Below are 19,938 nucleotides of genomic sequence, written 5' to 3'. Positions count from 1 at the left end.
TTAGGATGTAGCTATCTTTGGGAGGCTATGATTCTGCCCACCACACATCCTAGGAGACAAGAAGAAGTCTACCGGCTTTGGAAAACCCCACATGAGCCTGGTCACTTTCTCAGACCCCAAATCTTTCTGAAACAGCTTCATCAAGCCACTGGAATTACATTTCCTCTCCCCACCTTCCTACGTCTATGCCAAGGTCAGAGAGCACATCCTGTGTCTGCGGGGTCACTGCCTGTGGTCAGCACCACCTTGGGGGACATGCAGAAGGTGCAGGAGCTGGCCGAGGCACTGAAAGAGGTGATCCGCCACAGTGAGGAGCTCACGCCCTTGGCCCAGGTGAGTAGTTCCCACCCGCTGAGCCAGGCAATAGGACGTGCACCTCTGCGGTGGGTGGCTGACAACAAACCCCAACCCAGGTCGCAGGTCCCTCAGTCACAGGGCCTCCAAGACTTCTGCCTTCTTGTTCCCAAGGGTCCCACATGGGCGATGCCAAGGGAGGGAAGGTGCCCCTCTCACAGCCCCGTGTCTCCCTCTGCTTGTGTGCTCACACACCTCACTCCCCCACCAGCCGGTGCACACCTGAATCTAACTAATCATTGGGTGGTCAAGGGTGTGTCCAGATGCTGCTGCTGACCCGACCATGTCCCCCACTTGAGTGCACTGTGATGTCCAGCTGCCAGCTCTTGCCTTTCTTTGCCTGGGGGCCTTCTCTGACCTCCCCTCCAGAGTCCATTCTGCCTGCCCACATGGCAGGTTGGACATATCAGGGGGTCAATGCAGTTCTCAGTGACTAATGGGCTGGGGTACAGATACCCCGGCTCCCCTGCTCCTCTTGGTGGAGACCTCCCAAGTAGGACTGAGCCCCAGGTAAGTGGCTTGATCACACCCCCTGGACTGGCTTCCTACCCTTCTCTGTCTCACTTCCCCATTCTGCTTCCAGCGTTTCCTGGGATTATCTCCAAATAAATGACTGGTTGTTCAAATTCTTGCCTTAGGGCCTGCTTCTTGGAGAACTCAAATTGAATCACCACGTTCCCAACGCTGTGGCAGACAAATGTCAATAAAGAAGCCTAAGCGGTAAAGGGGACAGCTGTCTTGGCTCTGCCCCACCCACTCTGTCAGGAGGTTGTCCCCCTCACATTCCTGGTCCTGGAGCCTGCTATGCTGACCTTTATTTCTGGGACCCTGATCACCCTAATATCATACTTCCCACTTTACATATCCATTTGCTCATGCATCCCTTCTATGCACATACATCTATACACGTACATAGACATCCGTCTCTCCACCCTTCCACTCATTTATCCACACACTAATTTTTTCATTCATTCAATAAGTGCTTCCCCGATGCCTAGTATATGCCAGGTACCATGCAACTCATTGAAAATTCATCAGCAAATCACATAGACATGGCCTCTGCCTTCATGGCACTTTTAGACAACTGGGCCCGCCAGTTACTAAACCGTTTCACAAATACACATATAATTACAAAATCGGAGTAAGTGCTATGTCCATCCATCCAGCCAGCCAGCCATCCAGCCTGCCATCCAGCCGGCCGGCTATCTCAAGTCAGTGAATGTTTACTGAATGCCTACTCTGTGCTGGGCATTGTGCAAGGCACTCTGGGAAAGATCCAGAGATGCATGAGGCTAGTGTCCTGAAGGAACTTAGCACATGATAGGGAAGAGACACCTGGCCTCAAGTCAGCGACACAGGCAGCTTGTGTGACGGGCCCAGCCCAGATTTTCCCTGGCTTGAGCCCCCATCTTGCTCCCCTCCACTGTAGCGCTGGTCCCTGGAATGGCCCAGAGGCTGATCTAACCCAGGCAGGGGCGCATGCTGTTCTTCCTCCTCCTTGGGGTGAGCCCAGCAGGAGGCCAGCCGGGCTCTGCAGCATGCCAGTGAGGCCCTGTTGGCAGTGAGTGCCGAGGCCCATCCTGAGGACCAGAGGCACCAGGAGGCCACCGGAGACCTGGTTCCAGGCTGTGTGCAGCGTGCTGGAAGCTTCCCTGAGGGACAGACCAGAAGAGCCTGCAGGGGCCAATGGCAGCCAGGTAGGTGTCCCAGCCCAGACACAGACGTCACGCTTACCGCGTGCCCAGCTCATACCAGCACTTCTAGGTGGATCTTTCTCCACATCTTGCAGATGAGGAAACTGAGGCACTGAGGTTAAAGTCCCTTCTAGGAGCTGAAAGAAAGGCTCCAGAGACTAGAGCTTCTGGGAGGCAGTGTGGTACAGCAGGCCAAGTGCAGCCTTCAAAAGAGGCGGCCTGAGTTTGAACCCTGACCTTGTCACTCACAAGCCTTGTGACGTGGGCCAGTGACACAACTTCCTGCAGCCTCATCTCCTCATCTGTAGTAGGTGGACAAGCTCTGCCTCATCCTGGAGAGGCCACCCGTTGGAGAGATCGTAGGCTCACCTTTGCAAGTTTAAATCCAACTCCTGGTTCATTTAGCCAAGGATACAGAACATCTTTAGAAGAGAGGCAGCCCCCAGAGTAAGAAGAGCTGCAGCACAGCCTCATGCGGCCGCAGTCCCCAGGACATCATCATGACGGAGCCACAGAACCCATTACCTGCTGCTCCACAGCCCTTTACCATGCGGAGCCATCACTGCATTCAAGAAGAACTCACACACACATTCTCGCACGTGGTCACACAAACACACTCAAACATATATCCACACACTCACACACACCCACGAACACTAACACTCATACACACCTTCAATCACACACACACATTCACACACACTTCTAGGCACTCATTTATGCTCACATACATCGGGAAGCACACACTCCAGCACACACTCACACACATGCACATTTACACTCCTATCTTCACACAGGGCCACACAGTCACACAAACACACAGACTCTCATATATGGTTGCAGTCACACACAAAACCACATACGCACATTCATTCATGCTCAGATACTTATACTCCCACACCCTCAAACCACATTCACTCAGACACACATTCACACACTTACACTCACACACACACATTCACACCCAGTCCCCCTCAACACACACATAACACTCACATTCACGCATGTACGGTCGCACACCCATCAGACATAACGCATGCACACACGCGCAGCCTGCGCACTGATAGGAACTCTGCACAGACGTCCAGCCCTCCTGCTCCCCACGCCTGCCTTGGCTTCAGCGACGCCACATCTTCACCCAAGGGCTTGGGTTGCATGGCGACTGGAGTCTGAGCCCGGGTGACCCCGTGACTTTCCATTTCCCCACGAATAAGACCTGGGCTGTGGGCAGATGTCAGGGTCCAATGGAGCAGCACGGACAGGCGCACAGTGAGCCCTGCCGTGATCCCGGCACTTCCCCCTATCAGTGCGTGGCCACCGCAAGTCATCACTCTCTCTGTGCCTCTGTCTCCCCCTCTGCCAAGCAGGGGAGGTAAAGCACCTGCTGGCAGAGCCTGGAATCTTCTAAGTGCTCACTCTTGGCTCCCTACAGCGCCTGGTGCCCAGGAAGGGGCCTTCCATCATGGTCTCCGCCTTGCTCCTCTGCCAGTCCCTGCCAAAGGGCTCACTAGCCTGGTGGCAGTAACCAGAGGTGGTATACGGACACCGGTCCACAGCAGTGTCCCCTGCTTCCTTTTCCAGACAGCCATAGTGCCCCAGCTGCTAGGAGCTGTGGGGCACATGCAGGCCGCCGTCCTGCCGGGTGGGGACTGCCCGGGGGCCTTCCAGCCATGCTGGCCGCCCCCTCCATCTCCGTGTACACAAACAGGTAACCAGCTACACTGTGGCATCCCCTGACCTGGCTCATGCCACACCCACATCCCAAGACCCTGTGACAGGCAGAGCCCAGGAGACCTGCCTGGCAGTGGGGGAAGGGATGGGACCTAGAGTGGAAAGGGCTTTTCACCAAGAGAAGGTCCCCGTGTTGGGTGTTTGTGCAGCACAGGAAGGGACGTGGTGAGCACCACGCCAGTGTCAGAGCCACACATGTGTCCCGAGAGACGGGTCATGTTGGGCTGTGCGGGTGAGGGAGCAGAATGAAGGGGACTAGCCCACTTTTAACCTCACCCAGAGTGTGTCTGGCAAGCCTGCTGCTCCGTGGACCTGAGGGGATTCCGGACACACTTGCCTTGGGAGTTTCTCCGTGGAGCTCCTGCCTACCACTCACTGAGCCCTCCTCCAGTACCTGGGGATGCCCTCCCCCTTCCATCCCTCCTCCTGACAGTCGTGGGCTGGACGACGCTGCAGGCACCGCTGAGACCCCCGGCTCCAAGCACCCTCCCTTGGCTCCTCCTGCCAGGGGTGCTCTCCTGGATCCCAGGGGCAGTTTCCCAGAGCAGCATCCGGATCAGCACTAGGGTCTGAAACCAGATCCCCAGCCTACTCGGATGGGATGAGGTCAAAGGCCAGTAAAGATGGCTTTATGGGAGCCCATGACATCAGAGGTCAAGTAGGTAGGGGAGATAAGTCTGGGGAAATGTCTACAGCCAAGCTCATTTATTCATTCAACAAAATACGTATTGACCACCATCATGAGGCAGGCGCTGCTCTAGGCACTGGGGTGCCACAGTAGGCAAACCTGGCCACAGCCCTGTCCTCAGGGAGCCGCCAGCCCAGAGTGGAGACATTGGCTGCCTTCTATGCTGCTCCTACTGATGTAAATACGCAGAACTATCTACAGGGATCACAAAAGAGCCGCCCACTCTGGTGCTAAAGCCGGGATCCCTGTAGAGCAAGAGGTGGGCAGATCTTCCTCTGACTCTGACCTTCTCCCCTCTCTCCTGGCACCTCTGTTCTCACCTTGTGGAAAGAATACAGCCCCGGAGTTAGCGAGGCTCCCCTGTGCACGTTGCTGCTGCCAGCTCTGCGACCTTCACCCTGCCTGCTGCCCCCTCCCTTGGCTCCATGGAGGATGGTAGGGTGCCTGTGGACATAAGGGTAACAACGGAAGGAATCTCCCTGGGAACAGCCCTTTAGAGTTTGCAAAGCACCTGCACATATATTTGCTCATTTATGTTGATAACAACCCTGTCAATTATGGAATTATTATGCCCATTTTACAGGTGAGGTTCAGTGACTTGCCTGAGGCCACAAGCAAAGTGGCAGGCCTCTGACTCCCCAGTCCATCCTCTTTCTACTGTGCTGTGGAATTTCTCCAGCAGCCCTGGTTTAGTTAGTCATTGGAAATTAAGCTCTTCAGACTTTGTTCCATAGCTAGGAAACAGTAAACTCAGGGCTCTTTCCATTCCCAAATTAGGGCACATCTGACTCTCTGCTCCTTGAGCCTCAGAGAAAGCAGACAAACTTCTTTCTCTTAGAGACTTGCTGGCTTTGCAGGAAGAAAGGCTCAGACTGTTTATAGCCCAGTAACTGCTCAGCTGTAACAAGTCCGATTGGGTCTCTAGGCCCAGCTTTCTGAAGCCACAATCCTGAAGGGAAGACACATACCAGGACAGACAGCAGCAGCTAAAGGCGGGGGGCCCTCCCAGTCACCCCACAGGGCAAGAGCCACTTGTCCATCCCATCTTAGGAAACCTCATCCTTCACACAGGGAACTAGTCACCTTCGGGCCTTCGGGGCCCTTGGCTGACACTCTTTGTTCCTGGTTTCAGATGAAGAGTTTCCCAAAGAACCCATTCCCAGCACGAAGTCACTTCGATGTCAGTGGAACTGTTGGTGGCCTCCCTCTGACCAGCCCTAGTGGACAGCTCATCCCTGTGAAGAATCTGTCGGAGGGTATCAAGGTAGACTTGGGGTGCTCTCAGAAGTCAGGAGGTGCTTCTGTCTTCTTTTTCAACTTGGTTGGGACCAAAAGTTGGTCGGTTATGGGAAAAAAAAAAAAGAAAAAGATTAAAGAAGAGAATCATTAAAAATGATCTTTATCCTCCCTTAAGCATTGTATTTTAACGTAAAACTATAAATGTACGTCATCATCAATCTTAAGGTGTACAACTGAAAGTTTCTTTAAATCTGTTGATTGGAATTTTAATCATCTTCACTACATAAATCATCCCCTGAACATGGTTAGATGTTCTTTAAAGTGAATAAAAAATGTAGGCACACTGGTACGAGTTCAGATTCTTTTGAGATTTTAATGACTTTTTTTCTAATCTTCTACAGTTTTCTCATCAGTGACTAATTCAATAACAATTTTTCCCCACTCATCTTTATTGAGTCTTCTCAAAGCCTTCAACTTAAGTTTTTATGCAAATAGTTCTTTTACACTCCTACTTTGTTAACTTATCACTCTATGAGAGCTATCATCGAAACAGACCCTTACAATCACAAGTACGATGGACGTTAGCAGGTGTGGGATCAGACACAGCTGTCTATTGTTGAGCATACAGCCTGACAGGTAGGAGGGGCTGCCAGGATTACTAGAGAGATGTTGTAGGTTGGGTTCCCTGGAAGCCGGCACTGAGAAGGTGTTTGTGGTGCAAGATGCTTGCTAGAGATCAATGCTTGTGGCGAGTGAAGAAAGAAAACAGGATTGGACAGAAGTCAGACTACAATCCGGACTCCACAGAGGCTCAGTCAACCCAGAGGGGGCTCTGCAGCAAGTAGCAGCCACCAAGGCTCTAGCAATCGTGTTTGCTATCTTCTGTATGTTATGATGTTTTGATACCTTAGAAACCTTGCTGGTGGGGAGAGACTGCCCCTCCCGGGGCCAGCCAGTTCTCAGAGAGAGCAAGGGCTCTGCCAGGGCACACCTTTCATGTGAACGCCAACCAGTCCTGAGTCTATACCCCAACCACCCCCTTTATCTCACTCACACACCAGGCCAATATTCAAGCTCTGCCCCAAATCATCCCAGGGCCAGGTACCAACTAGAGACCAGCCCTATAGCCAAAGTCTGCTGGAATTATTCAGACTGGCCAATCCTAAGCTGTTTTCTATGCCCTGTCTTGCCTTTCCTGTGGAAACCCCAATAAAGCTGTGGACTACGCTTTCCCCCTTGCCTGCTCCTGCATCCTGACCGAGTGCTTCCCTTGTGGCCCTGCGTGGCATGGCAGGTCCTCCGCTTCTAGGGAATATAAGTAATAAATTCTTCAGGGCAGACCCTAAAGGAGCTGAGAGCTGGAGCCTGTCTGCTGACCATACTCCCTGTGACTGGGTAGGAGGTCCTTCCTAGAAGGGAGAGCTGGGTGGCATATTCCTGTGTCTACCGTAGAGGGCCACCAGGAGCAAATAAAAAGTGCATGGTGGGCATTAATCAGTCTGTTTTTAAAAGGGGATGGAGGGCATCAGTTAAGCTGGAGAGCTGATTAAATGGACAGTGGTTGTGAGAAATTCTAATGTAACAGTAAAAGCAGAGGAGTAGCAGCAACTAATTGGTGAGCGCTACTGTGTATCTGGCACCTGACTCAGTATTTTGTATATGATGACATTCTGAATAGTCTCCGTGAGTCTATGTATTCTACTGATGACAAGAAGCTGAGGCTCAGGAATTCCCTGGCGGTCCAGTGGTTAGGACTCCGTGTTTTAACTGCTGAGGGCTTGGGTTCGATCCCTGGTCGGGGAACTAAGATCCCATAAGTCGTGCAGTGAGGCCAAAAAAAAAAAAAAAAAAGAGGAAAAAAGAAAAAGAAAAGGAACTGATACTCAAAGTGGTCTGTTAATTGGTCAGAGGTCCCAGAGTTAATACAGGGCAGAGTCAAGATCAAACAGAGGTCTCTGTGCCTCTGCGGCCTGTGCTCCTAACTTAATCTTACTTGTTCCACTCTTTGATCGACACCACCACTAGTTCATATGCCATCCTTGTGCACTTTCTGTGCAGATGCAGCCCCAAGCTGGGGTGAACAGCTCGATGAGTACTGGCTGAATAAACGTCCCCAAGCTATCCACATCCTCATCCCTGAGCCGTGAATACATCACCTGACGTAGCAAAAGGGGACTTTGCAGATGTGATTCAAGTTAAAGATCCTGAAATATAGAGATGATCCTGGGTTATCTGGGTGAGCCCAGTGTCATCAAGAGGTCCTTTTAAGAGGCAGGCGGAGGGGGAGTTGACTCCAGAAAAGTAAAAGGTGATTTGATGACAGAAGCAAGAGGTTGGGTGATGCAAGCAGGGGCCATAAGCCAAAGGACTGCAGGCATCTCCAGAAGCTGGAATAGGCAAAGAAGGGGATTCTCCCCTGGAGCCTCCAGAAGGAACTAGCCCTGCCAACTGCAGCCCTGTGAGACTGGTTTTGGGCTTCTGGCATCCAGAATTATAAGAGAATAAATTTGTGTTGTTTCAAGCCATCAGGTTTGTGGTCATTTGTCACGGCAGCCCCCGGAAACTAGTGGAAAGAGCAGAGCGCAGGGTGGATTTCGGGTCCCCAGGGGCTCACCCTGCCCAGCAGCCCTGACGCTCACTGGCATTCCTGTCCTGGCACACCCTTGATTTGACTGTTTCTGATGACAGATCCTGCTGCCTCAGCTTTCAGAAGGACACAGCGAGCCAACTGTGTTGAACCTGACCAGACCTGAAGCTCTGTGGGTGAACCTGACTTCAGGGGGTGTGGCTTTGGGGATCCAGCTGCACTGGAGACCTGACATCCCACTCATGCTCAGCCTGGGCTACGGCTACCACCCCAGCGTGACCAGCGACGACGCCCAAGCTCACCTCCTGCCAACGGCTGTTCCAGGTAGTCCCACCACTGGGTCAGTTTCTTGAGCTGCTTCCTGGGGGTTGTGACCAGCTTAAAACTTGAGAATCAGGGCCATAGGGAAAAAGAAAAACAGGAAAACACTTGCTACATTCAGTGCTTATTTCTGTTGGTGGTATTATTACTATTACTAGGTGATATTAGGTGAACACTTGCCCTGAAGAAGCTGACAAGCACTCACAGAACTGAACTCATTACAATCCTCATAATAGCCCTTAGGGATGAAGAAGAATAAAATTTCTACTTTTCAGATAAAAACAGAGAGGTTAAGTAACTGGCCCAAAGTCACACAGTCAAGAAGGGACAGAGTCAGAATTTGAGCCCTGGTCAGTCTGACTTGGCAGCTGTGCTCAGCACCCTGACTTGGGAGTGCCTCTTCTTCCATGCTCCTGGTCTCAGGAGGAGAGGGTACTCCTAGGACATCAGGGCAGCCATCAGGATCAGATTCCCTGCCAAGGCATCTTGGTGCCCCTCTCCCGTCATGTTAGTCCAGTTTCCATGAGGCTTCAGACTGATCCGGACCCCCGCTTCCTGAAGATGGGCTGTCCACATGGATCCTGAGCCCAGAGGACCTGCATTTTGGAGAAGGCATCTACTATCTGACTGTGATCCCCCAGTCTGACCTGGAGCCGGCCCCCGGCAGGGACTTCACAGTTGGCATCACCACCTTCCTGTCCCATTGTGTGTTCTGGGATGAGGTCCAGGGGACTTGGGACAACTCCAGGTGCCAGGTAAGGAAAGGGAAGCAAATAAGAAGGTGGTAGAGCTGAGACTCAAACCCAGGTCTGTCCCCAGAGCAAAAGCTCTAAGCGACGTGACGCACTGCTTCTCCAGAGCTCACAGAGCCCTTGGAGGCATGGGGCCCTATTAATTGCAATCAGATCCCTGTCTCAGGGCAGCTCAGCTCTGCCTCCAAGGACCCAAGCCCATGACACTGTCCTGGTGACAGACATTGGCTTTGAGGCCATCAAAAGTCATCCCTGAGGTATCAGTGTCCCCCTTCCTTCTTCCATGCCTTTGCATATGCTGCTGTCTCCCCCAGGACACCCTTCTTCCCTATCCCGCCTGGAAAACTCCGATTCACCCTTCGATCGCCCAATCCAATGCCACCTTCTTTGGGTGGCAGATGTTTCCAGTCTCCCTCTGTTGGACTTCCATACCCTCCCCAAGAACAGCAACCTCCACATCTAGTTGAAATTTGTCACACACCTGTCTCCATCCCCTATACCATATACCTTCTTTCATTCATTCTACAAATATTCACCAGGTGCAAGGCCAACTGATAGGGATACAATGATGAGAAAAACCAGTGAGCTTTCAGTCTAGCAGAGGACACAGACAAGAAGCAAATGGCACATATGTCCAATGACAACAGTCATAAGTAGTGTAAGAAGCCAGGTCCCAGCAGAGCCACAGAAGGGGACTTAAAGCCAAGCTCCTTCCGGGTTTGTTTCTGCTGCATCTTTGGCTTCCTTGTCAACTCCTGCTTCCAGCTGCCACACATAGGGAGCCCCCCTCAAAGTGCCAAGAAGAGACGAAGGCACGTTGAGATGTCCAAGAGACAGTGGGTCCCCCACACCTGAAGCACAGGTCTTTGTACCTCGTGAACGAGACCCTGGGTGTGTTGCAACCTTTTAGAGTCCTCGCTACCAAAAGCTTGTCTGATCCCCACGTTGCTGGCAGAATACCCGCTGCAGCCTGCCTTCCAAGGCCGGGGCTCAGAACAGGATGGTGCAGGGGCTGGCGGCACTGGCTCTGCCATCAGACAGACTTGGGTCCAATCCCACATCATCAGTACTTGCAAGGTGACCTTGGACAAGGCACCCCACCTCTCTGAACTTTCCCATCTGCAAATGGGGACAAAGGATGGCTGCCACTTACCACAGGGTGGGACCTGGACGAGGTTAGGGGTATAAAGTACTTAATGTGGCGCCTGGCACATAGGAGGTGCTCCACAGATTAAAGTGATTGCTGTGTTAGACACTCTGAGCATAGAGAAGACAAAACTATATAAAATGGAAATCAAGGACAACAATGGACATAGGCTTCAGCATGCGGTTGGGTTGAGGGGGAGCATGGGGACGGACTGGGGGAGGACCACTTAGCTAAACGTAACTTATTGGAAAGTTCCTAGCTTTTGAGTGGAGTCATGGGTTCCCAGGTGCTTATTATGTTATTAAGAATATACAGCTACTAATGCACACATACACGAATGTGGGGTGTACAAAAGAATGTGGGGGCTTCCCTGGTGGCTCAGTGGTTGAGAGTCCGCCTGCCGATGCAGGGGACACGGGTTCGTGCCCCGGTCCGGGAGGATCCCACATGCCGCAGAGCGGCTGGGCCCGTGAGCCATGGCCGCTGAGCCTGCGCGTCCGGAGCCTGTGCTCTGCAACGGGGGAGGCCACAACAGTGAGAGGCCCGCATACCGCAAAAAAAAAAAAAAAAAGAATGTGGGAGCTGTGTTATAGTGCCAAAATTACATTAACCCAATATTGTGTACCTGATGCTCATTATATAGATGTTGATACAGAGATCTCAATACAGAGATCATTGAGGAGCCATAAGTAAGTGAATGGGGAAAAAAATAAGTAAATGCGATCACTAAGTTTGGATGGAAAACCACCACTGTATTCTCAAAATAACTAAAGAAAGTTCCAAATCTGTAAACTGCAGACCTTATCAGGGGGGAAATGCAGAATTATTGCAAGGTGTTTGAGAACCGCATTCTTATTTGTACATTTTTCTCGAAGGATACTAAAGGTGAAACTACTGTCACGAGGGGATCTCATGAAAATTTTCCGGTCTTTCCAGATTAATTTATGGTTTTCAAAAGGACTCTCATGCTGGAAAAGACTGGGAAAGCCACTGTCCTCCAAGTCTTTGTGAAAACCCAGGAGGGCAAAGATGTTAGGCATAAATCAGGTCTGGTCCCTGGGCTCCCAGCGCTGAGATGGTCTTGTCACTGGTACTTGCTTGGGGTTCTTCTCTGAACTAGCCCCACCCCTCCTGGGTGTGCCAAGGGTTCCTGTAAGACCCACAGCTGTATGCCAAATGCTGACCAGGATTGGGAAACGGTGAGCAAACATGGAACTAAGACCCATGTGAAATCTGTCAATAAAGCAGTTGACGCCATAGCTGTTGGAGGGCTCGGCCTCTCTCCGTGGCTCGTTTCAAGGTAAAAGAATTACCTGTGGGGATGTTTGGGCTGCTGCGGGCTCTTCCTCACCAGGTGCTGGGCACAGAACTTTCCGCATGCCAGTATTTTCTGTTGCCTCCTACCTTACCACCTCATTGTGGACCCTGGAATGAAAAGGTAGTGCTGGGTTGCGGGTTTGAATTAAATCTTTACCCACCAAATGGCCCTGGGTGGATTGCAGGCTGGCTGGGGGCTTTAGGGAAGGACTGCCCCTAAGTGCAGAGTATGAATCAAGAGCCGGATGGGGGCCCTGCCCTGCCTCATCCCTGTCTCCTCCCTCCCCCAACGGCACTCCCCACACTGCCAGGGACCTCGTGCCCAAGTTCCATCTACATACCCCGTTTCCCCACATTTTGCCACCCTTGTGCCCAGGGATGGCCACAGCAGTAGCCAGTCCTCCACAGAAGGACGACCCTGAGGAATGGGTCCGGGCAGGCCCTGTAACAGGGAATTCTGAGGTCCAGGTCCCCAAACCACCGTCTAAAAGTGGGCGTGCCAGGGCCAGGACTAGGTGAGGCAAGTGAGGCATCCAGAGTGCAAAATTTAAGCGGGGGATCTTTCTTGGGGTCACCTAGGACCTCGCCCTAGTCCTGGATGAGTGGTATGTGCTGTGGTGGACATGCCCCGCCCCGCCCCCAACTCCTCATCCTGTGCAGAAGGGCGCAGCCTGAGGACGGCTAGACTGGGACTCTTCAAAGCATGAGCCCAGGACGGGGGCGCCGCAGGCGCCTCGATCTAAGGTGGGTAAAATTTAGAGAATTTTTTCCTGGTGCTGAGACACCAGCTTAGTATTTAAATATCTGTCCTTCCCTTTTTCTTGCATGGTTCCCCCAACCTCCGTCTTTTTCTTTTGCTCTTCAGTGTAAGATGACCAACCGTCCCAGTTTGCCTGGGACTAAGGGGGCTTTCAGTGTGAGAAGCAGGAAAGTCTCTGGCAAACTGAGATGAGTTGGTCACCCTGAATGTCCTCTCAGCACCTCGCCCATCGCCTGGCCTGGAAGGAGCACCCGACAAATAGCTGTCCAGTGAATGAGCACCCGGTGGGAGAATGCAGTGTGAGGACGCACACCAAATGGGTGATGACGGCTGCTTTGGGAGGCTGGCAGACAGAAGGGACTTCAATTTTACCCGTAATACTTCTTACCTAAAAAAGGCAAAGCAGACTGGCAAGATGGACACAGTTGCTCACTGAGGACGACAGGTGCAAAGATGCTTATTATAGACATTATTCTCTGCATTTTAAAATTAATTCTTAACTAAATAAAAAAGCCCAAAGGAATCCCGGAGCTGGTCTCCCAGCAGCCTCCCCAGCCCCTCCCCAGGACAGTGTCCCCCCCACAGTTCTCCCCACTTGAGCTCGGGCGGGTGGGGATGTGCTCCCTGAATATCCCTACCAGGGCCTCTCTGGGGTTGCGGGGGGCCACGGACCACCCGCTCCCAGATACACCGCCTCTGCAACCACCTCACCTTCTGTGGAAGCACGCTCCTGGTCATGCCCAATGCCGTGGACGTCCGCCAGACCGCTGAGCTCTTTGCCACCTTCGCGGACAGCCCTGTGGTCGTGACCACCATAGGCTGCCTCTGTGTGGCCTACGTGCTGGTGGTGATCTGGGTGAGGAGGAAGGACGCTCAGGATCAGGCCAAGGTGAGGCTGCACAGTCCCCAGCAGCAGGAGGGAGGACAGGAGTGTCCCCTTGCAGGGGCTCCAGGGGATGGAGCCCAGGTGGGGAGCTGAGGGGCCAGCTGCAAATCCAGGCCTTGACCCCTGGAGTCATCTCAGGTAAGCTGGCCCCTCAGCCTCTTGACCAGTAAAATGTCCTTGTTCATCAAAGTATCAGGAGGAGTATGAAACTGACCTCTTATTGAGAATTTACTATGTGCCAGGTACTACCCCCACTTAATGCTCACGATAGCCCCAAGGAGAAGGTACTGTGCTGAGAGTCCCCAAGACCACCCTCGAGTTCAGTGATTTGCTAGGACTCACAGAACTTTAAAAAGCCACTATCCTTACAATTATGGTTTATTATAGTGAAAATGGTGCAAATTAAAATCAGCAAAGGAAAGGGTCCAGGAGGGATCAGGCAAGATCTTCTAATATTCCTCTCCCAGTGGAGTCCTAGGGACAGATGAATTCTCCTAGCAATGACGTGTGACAGCACATGTGAAGCACAGCCAACCAGGAAAGCTCCCCTGAGCTTTGGTGCCCAGGGTTTTCTTGGGAGTAAGTCCCATAGGTATGGAGCCTGCATGACTGACTTCAGTTAGTCTCCAGCAACCACTGCTCCCCATGCCTGCCTAGGTCAGACTGACAGAGCGCGGCCCAAAGCCCTCACCACAGATCACATCGTTAGCACATACTGCCTGGGGTGGCCCAAGGCCCCACGTAGTCAGACGCTCTTATCATGCAGGCTATTTCAAGGACTTAGAGGTTATCTTCCATGAGCTGGCCAAAACCGGTCCATGCTTTGGAATGTGTGGGGTTTGGATAACCCAAGCCTGCTGAATTCACCCTTTACTGCACAGCACCTCTATCATTTTACAGAGGAGGCAAGTGAGGAGCGGAGAGGGCAATTAACTAGTCCAAAGCCACCTCCCTCCCAGGGGCCAGAATTCGAACCCAGATCTGCCTGACAGTAAGTCAGGTCTGAGGATAGAAACGAGATCAAACTATAACCATTTGTGCAACCAATTGTGACAACAAAGTTCTGATTATTTTTCTGATACGTGCATCATATCTGACACATAGTAGCCTTCAACAAACATTCGTGAGTGACTGGGCGCACAAATGAATACAAGGATGCATTGTCACAAAGCTCTGAAACTTTCAACATTCCCTACCACCCCTATACACAGCAATACTTCTCAACATGTTAGGATGGTATGAAACTTAAAAAGATAATAGTTGCCCATTTATCCTGCTGTCTTTGATTTGCCCAAGGGATTTAACATTAATACGTTAAGTCCCTCAGCTTTAGGTTCATTCCTGGGAAGCAGACTCTGAGATGGAGTTAAGTATGCAGGTTGTTTACCAGGGAGTGCCTGGGATCAGCCCCTGGGCAGGGAGGGAAGGAGGCAGGATGGGCAGGGGGAGAAGTCAAGCTGGGATGCAGCCCACTGACAGCCGGGGGACCCCTTGGGGAGCTCTAGAACTGTCCTGAGTTGGGTTGAGAAGCCCAGGTCTTGATCTTGGGCAATGCATCAATCTGTTCTTAGATACTGGCCTCTCCAGGATGGGGCATGACCTTGACAGAGGCGACTGTTGCATTCCTGGCTACACCACCTGGGCAACTGGGAAAACAGCCCTCCATTGACAGGAGATCTGGGCAGCTCATCACAGAGCGCTCTGCAGCTCTGACCAACTCCTGCTATTTATTTTCTGTGAAAACAACTTAACATTCATTCCTTCTAAATTCCCTTAGAGGCACAATCTGGTTACCAAGGTTATGAGAAATTATTTATGAACAGAGTTTGCAGTCATCAGCTCAAGCATCAAACATTCTCAGCTTAATACCAAGTTCATTTCCAATTTGACTACTTTGGGTGACATTTAATAATGAATGTATGTTTTTATTTTAAAAGTTTTGGTTTTCACTTAAAACCCTGCTGTTGTAAAGAACAGTTCTCACCTGATAGAATGAATCAATAGCATACAGAGTTTTGCTTTCCCCCTTTAATTGCCATGAATGCCCAACTCACTCTTGGCTGCTGTGCTGTGGATGAACCCACCAAGCAGAGCCCTCCTAATGCCATGCTTCTGTCCAGGTGAAGGTCACAGTGCTGGAGGACAATGACGCCTTTGCCCAGTACCACTACCTGGTGACAATTTATACCGGACACCGGAGGGGGGCAGCCACTTCCTCAAAGGTACCTGACCTGCAAGACACCTCGGTTGATCAGCACATCCCACTCAGCAAAGCACCTGCCAGTCCGTTGTTGAGTTACTTTAGCCCAGTGGATTTTGTTGTAGGGTTTTTTCACTTTTGCTTTTTTTTTTTTTGAGAAAAGTATCTTTTTGCCAGACAAAGTAACACCCTAAGCCCCAATATTTAAAAATATAAAGGAGGAGTGGATTAAGGGAGAGTTGGGGTCTGGTACTGTACTCACTGGTCTTCTCATTTAATCCTATTAAAAAATAATTCAGACAGCTGGTTACCTGCACACAAATGTGCTCACATATGAAGAACAGTCAGTAGACTATTATCAATGAATAAAGGGGAAAACAGAATTTCTAAGAGAAAGGGGAGAAAGGAAAGAAACAAACAATGGCAACCATTTGAAAACGAGCCTTGAATTACGTTTTTTAGGAAAACTGATAAGCTGGCATCCATCTGTCCCTGAGAAGGCTGACTAGAGGTCATGAGGACACAATTCCATTTGCTTATGAATTCTCTGAAATCCTTAAATTTAGCTGTGGCGCATACAGCAGGTTGTCTCTGTCATGTCTCAGCATCCTTAGTTAAGTCTGGCCTCACCCTATCACTCATCAGAAGGTAGCATCCCCTGCAGTAGCCTCCAAGCTTCCTTTACTGAACCTGTGCTCCATGGAACTCCACGGAACACAGTTTGAGAACCACAGGCACTGTGTGCACTATCCTGGAGAAATCTCCATTGTTTTTTTGTTTTTGTTTTTTATTAATTAATTAATTAATTTTTGGCTGAGTTGGGTCTTCGTTGCTGTGCGCGGGCTTTCTCTAGTTGCGGCAAGCGGGGGCTACTCTTCATTGCAGTGTGAGGGCTTCTCATTGCGGTGGCTTCTCTTGTTGTGGAGCATGGGTTCTAGGCATGCGGGTTGCAGTAGTTGTGGCTTGAGGGCTCTAGAGTACAGGCTCAGTAGTTGTGGCCCACAGGCTTAGGTGCTCCACGGCATGTGGGATCTTCCCAGTCCAGGGCTTGAACCCGTGTCCCTGCATAGGCAGGCAGATTCTTAACCACTGCACCACCAGGGAAGTCCCTGTTTTTTTAAAAAATGACATTAGGCTCCATGAGAGCAGGACATGTGTCCACTTACATTTTACTTTTTATTTTTAAAATCTTATTTAAATCTTATTGTTTTTATTCATGTATATATTTTTTTATTTTTATTTTTTTATTTTTTTGCGGTATGCAGGCCCCTCACTGCTGTGGCCTCTCCCGTTGCGGAGCACAGGCTCCGGACGCGCAGGCCCAGCAGCCATGGCTCACGGGCCCAGCCGCTCCGCGGCATGTGGGATCCTCCCAGTCCGGGACACGAACCCGCGTCCCCTGCATCGGCAGGCGGACTCTCAACCACTGCGCCACCAGGGAAGCCCTATTTATTTTTATTTAAATTAAAAAAAATTTTTATTGCTGCATCTTAGGGCCTCAACCAGCTAACATAGAGTAAGTGCTCAGTAACTATTTGTTGAATAATTGCAGGAATCACTTTCATCCATCTAATGAAACATCCATCCCACTTCCATTTGACACTGAAGAGCTGACCTTACAAGGAAAGAAAGAATGAAAATCTGTGATCCATAGGCCATTTCTCTTCTTGAAGAGTTGCAGTCACCTTTCAATTGATACTGTCTTAGTTCGGTTCTCCTGGCACAGTGGTTCTCAGTTGGTTGGCCCCCAGGGACAGCTAGCAATGCTGGAAGTGGTTTTGGTTGTCACAACTTGGGAGAGGAAGAGATGCTACTGGCACCTAGCGAGTAGAGGCCAGGGATGGTGCTAAACATCCTGCAGCACACAGGACAGCCCCAGAGCAAGGAGTTATCTGACTGAGAAAAGTCTACAGTGGAGACTCTGCTGTAGAAGCCGACTCTGAAACAAGGATTCAAGCACAGGTCGTTGATTTGAGAGGGGGTCCCAGGACACCACATACAGGAGTGGGAAGCCAGGCAGGGAAGGGAAGGAACAAATAAGGGGCGCATAATCAACCCCATTACCCCTGTGGGCAACTGCAGCCCAATCCCACTGGGGAACTCTGGAAAACAGTAAGGAATGTGGGCCTCAAAGTCATCCCAGCTGAGGACTAAGTGAACTGGGTTATTTATCCACCAATCCCACCAGGCATTGGTGGAAAATGGCTTGCAGGGGCCATCAGTTCTCTGCTACCTTCAACCTGCTGCTTTAACAGCCAAAGAAACCCCCAGGGAAAGAGGCACAGCTGCTGGCAGTTGGACGTGGGAACCCCACCATAGTGAGGCTGAGTGATAGATGTCAGTGGAGCATAGGTGTCATCTGCTGTAGTTGGTTTTGGCTCAGGAAATCAGGCATGGCCACCAGCCATCACCAGGATGGCTTCAGAAAAATACAGATTCCTGAGCCCTGTATTCTTGGTAGGTCTGGAGTGGGGCCTGGGAATATGTATTTTCAAAGTAGTGGGCCGTCATTCATTCCTGTCTCAGAGCCGGGAACTCTGGGAGGCATTGAGAATATAATCGTTAGGGAGAAAAACCAGTTCTTGCCCTACGGCCCTTTCAAATAAATATTCGAGAAGTCTGAAAAGGTCATCAGGAAGCATTTTATGAGTGTAACTCATCTCCAGGATGTGAATGCAGATAGTGTCACCCCAAAATCTTCACACAACTGAAAAATAACTCTGGCAGGTCCAAGATGGGAGGAGAGGAGGTGAAAAGGCCATGCTTTTTTGGGTTTCATTGGTTTTTCAACACCTCCAGTGAAACACGGGGCTCAGTTACCACGTGGAGCTGGCCACTACTGGTCTCTGGATTTCAGATGACTGTCACCCTATATGGCCTGGATGGAGAGAGTGAGCCCCACCACCTGTCAGACCCCGACATCCCGGGTTTTGAGTGAGGAGGAGTGGATGTGTTCTTACTCTCCACCCTGTTTCCCCTGGGGGAGCTGAGGGGCCTGCGGCTACGGCATGACAACTCAGGGGACCAGCCATCCTGGTGAGTCAGGGGTGGGTAAACCACAGCACCTACTAAGTGCCATGACCAAGGCTGGGCATTGTGCATTTGCTGCTTTGCTGATCCTCACGAGCCTCTGTAAGACACATAGAATGGATCCCCATTTCACAGATGAGGAAACCAAGGGTCAGAGAGGCCCACCAGTCCACAGGCCACACAATGCTAGTCCCTCCCTTGACACATCTGCAGCATCAACCTGTCATTTAGCCCTCCGTTTTCCCATCTGTAAAATGGGATAGATGCCTATTGCAAAGACAAACCCTGCCCAATACGAGGAAAGTAGATGAGACATTGGGCTGATTCTCCAGTAGGAGACCTAAGAACAGCTCTTCTGCAGAGCACTAAATTAGGTCTTCCTGTGCTTTTCTCACTGGATGCTCACAGTGACCCTCTGGAACAAGCACTGTTATTATCCTTGTTTTATAGGTGGGAAAATCTAAGCTCGGGAAAGATAACTGACCTGCCCAGGTCACACAGCTGGCAAGCTCAGAGCCAAGACTCCTTCCCACTGTCTGAGGCCAAAACTAGTGACCCAGATGGGTGGTCTCCAGCCTGAACACTCATCGGTGGCTGGCAGCTTTAGGAAAACACAGCATTCAGACCACTGTCTTTGACTCATTTAAGACAAAAACACTAATACATTAATGCTTTAAGATCCTCAGCTGCAGGGCTGGTTCCTGGGAAGCGGCTCTGAGATGGAGTTGAATATGGAGGCTGTTTATCCAAGGAGTGCCTGGGATCAGCCCCTGGGCAGGGAGGGAAGGAGGTAGGATGGGCAGAAGGAGAAGAGCTTTGATGCAGCCCACAGACAGCTCAGCTGACCACACAGGGGGCTCTGGAGCTGTCCTGAGCTGGGCTGAGATGCCTGGGTTTTGATCACACCCAGGTTCTATACCCAAAGGTCACAGGGGATGTCAGCCTCCCCAGGAGGCTGTGTGACCTCAACAGAGGTAGCTCTTGCATGCCTGATGGGACTATCCTTCCTGAAAGGAGAAAGTGCATGTCAAGAGCTTCTTAGCACAGTCTCCAATGTGCAGTAAATGCTCAATAAAGAGTGCCTCTTGTTATCATTACTCTTATTTCCCTGTAAAGCAACTGCTGCTGGATCTGACCTCCCAGCAGAGGCAAGATAATTTCATTTCTTCCTGGGCCTCAAAGATCTAAATCAGGTTAGATGATCGCCACGAAATGCTGAATGGACGGTAGGC

The 19,938-nt window shown here is 50.9% G+C and overlaps 1 protein-coding gene across 1 annotated transcript in view; it reads left to right on the top strand.

Annotated features, from left to right (window-relative positions):
* LOC309837378 (polycystin-1-like protein 2) overlaps positions 1 to 19,938 on the top strand; it is a gene marked incomplete at both ends in the record, with an annotated part of 78,740 nt that overhangs the window by 37,841 nt on the left and 20,961 nt on the right. Inside the window, 14 exon segments of the mRNA XM_082677838.1 lie at positions 194 to 333; positions 1,868 to 1,972; positions 1,974 to 2,051; positions 3,630 to 3,692; positions 3,695 to 3,756; positions 4,799 to 4,814; positions 4,818 to 4,925; positions 5,600 to 5,731; positions 8,395 to 8,617; positions 9,176 to 9,369; positions 13,249 to 13,479; positions 15,597 to 15,698; positions 18,534 to 18,611; positions 18,615 to 18,712. Coding sequence (XP_082533964.1) covers positions 194 to 333; positions 1,868 to 1,972; positions 1,974 to 2,051; positions 3,630 to 3,692; positions 3,695 to 3,756; positions 4,799 to 4,814; positions 4,818 to 4,925; positions 5,600 to 5,731; positions 8,395 to 8,617; positions 9,176 to 9,369; positions 13,249 to 13,479; positions 15,597 to 15,698; positions 18,534 to 18,611; positions 18,615 to 18,712 — 1,630 coding nt within the window.

Source organism: Grampus griseus (genome assembly GCF_964374135.1).
Source record: "Grampus griseus genome assembly, chromosome: 19".
Classification (NCBI taxonomy): Eukaryota; Metazoa; Chordata; class Mammalia; order Artiodactyla; family Delphinidae; genus Grampus; species Grampus griseus.
This window is presented reverse-complemented; position numbering and strand designations above follow the sequence as displayed.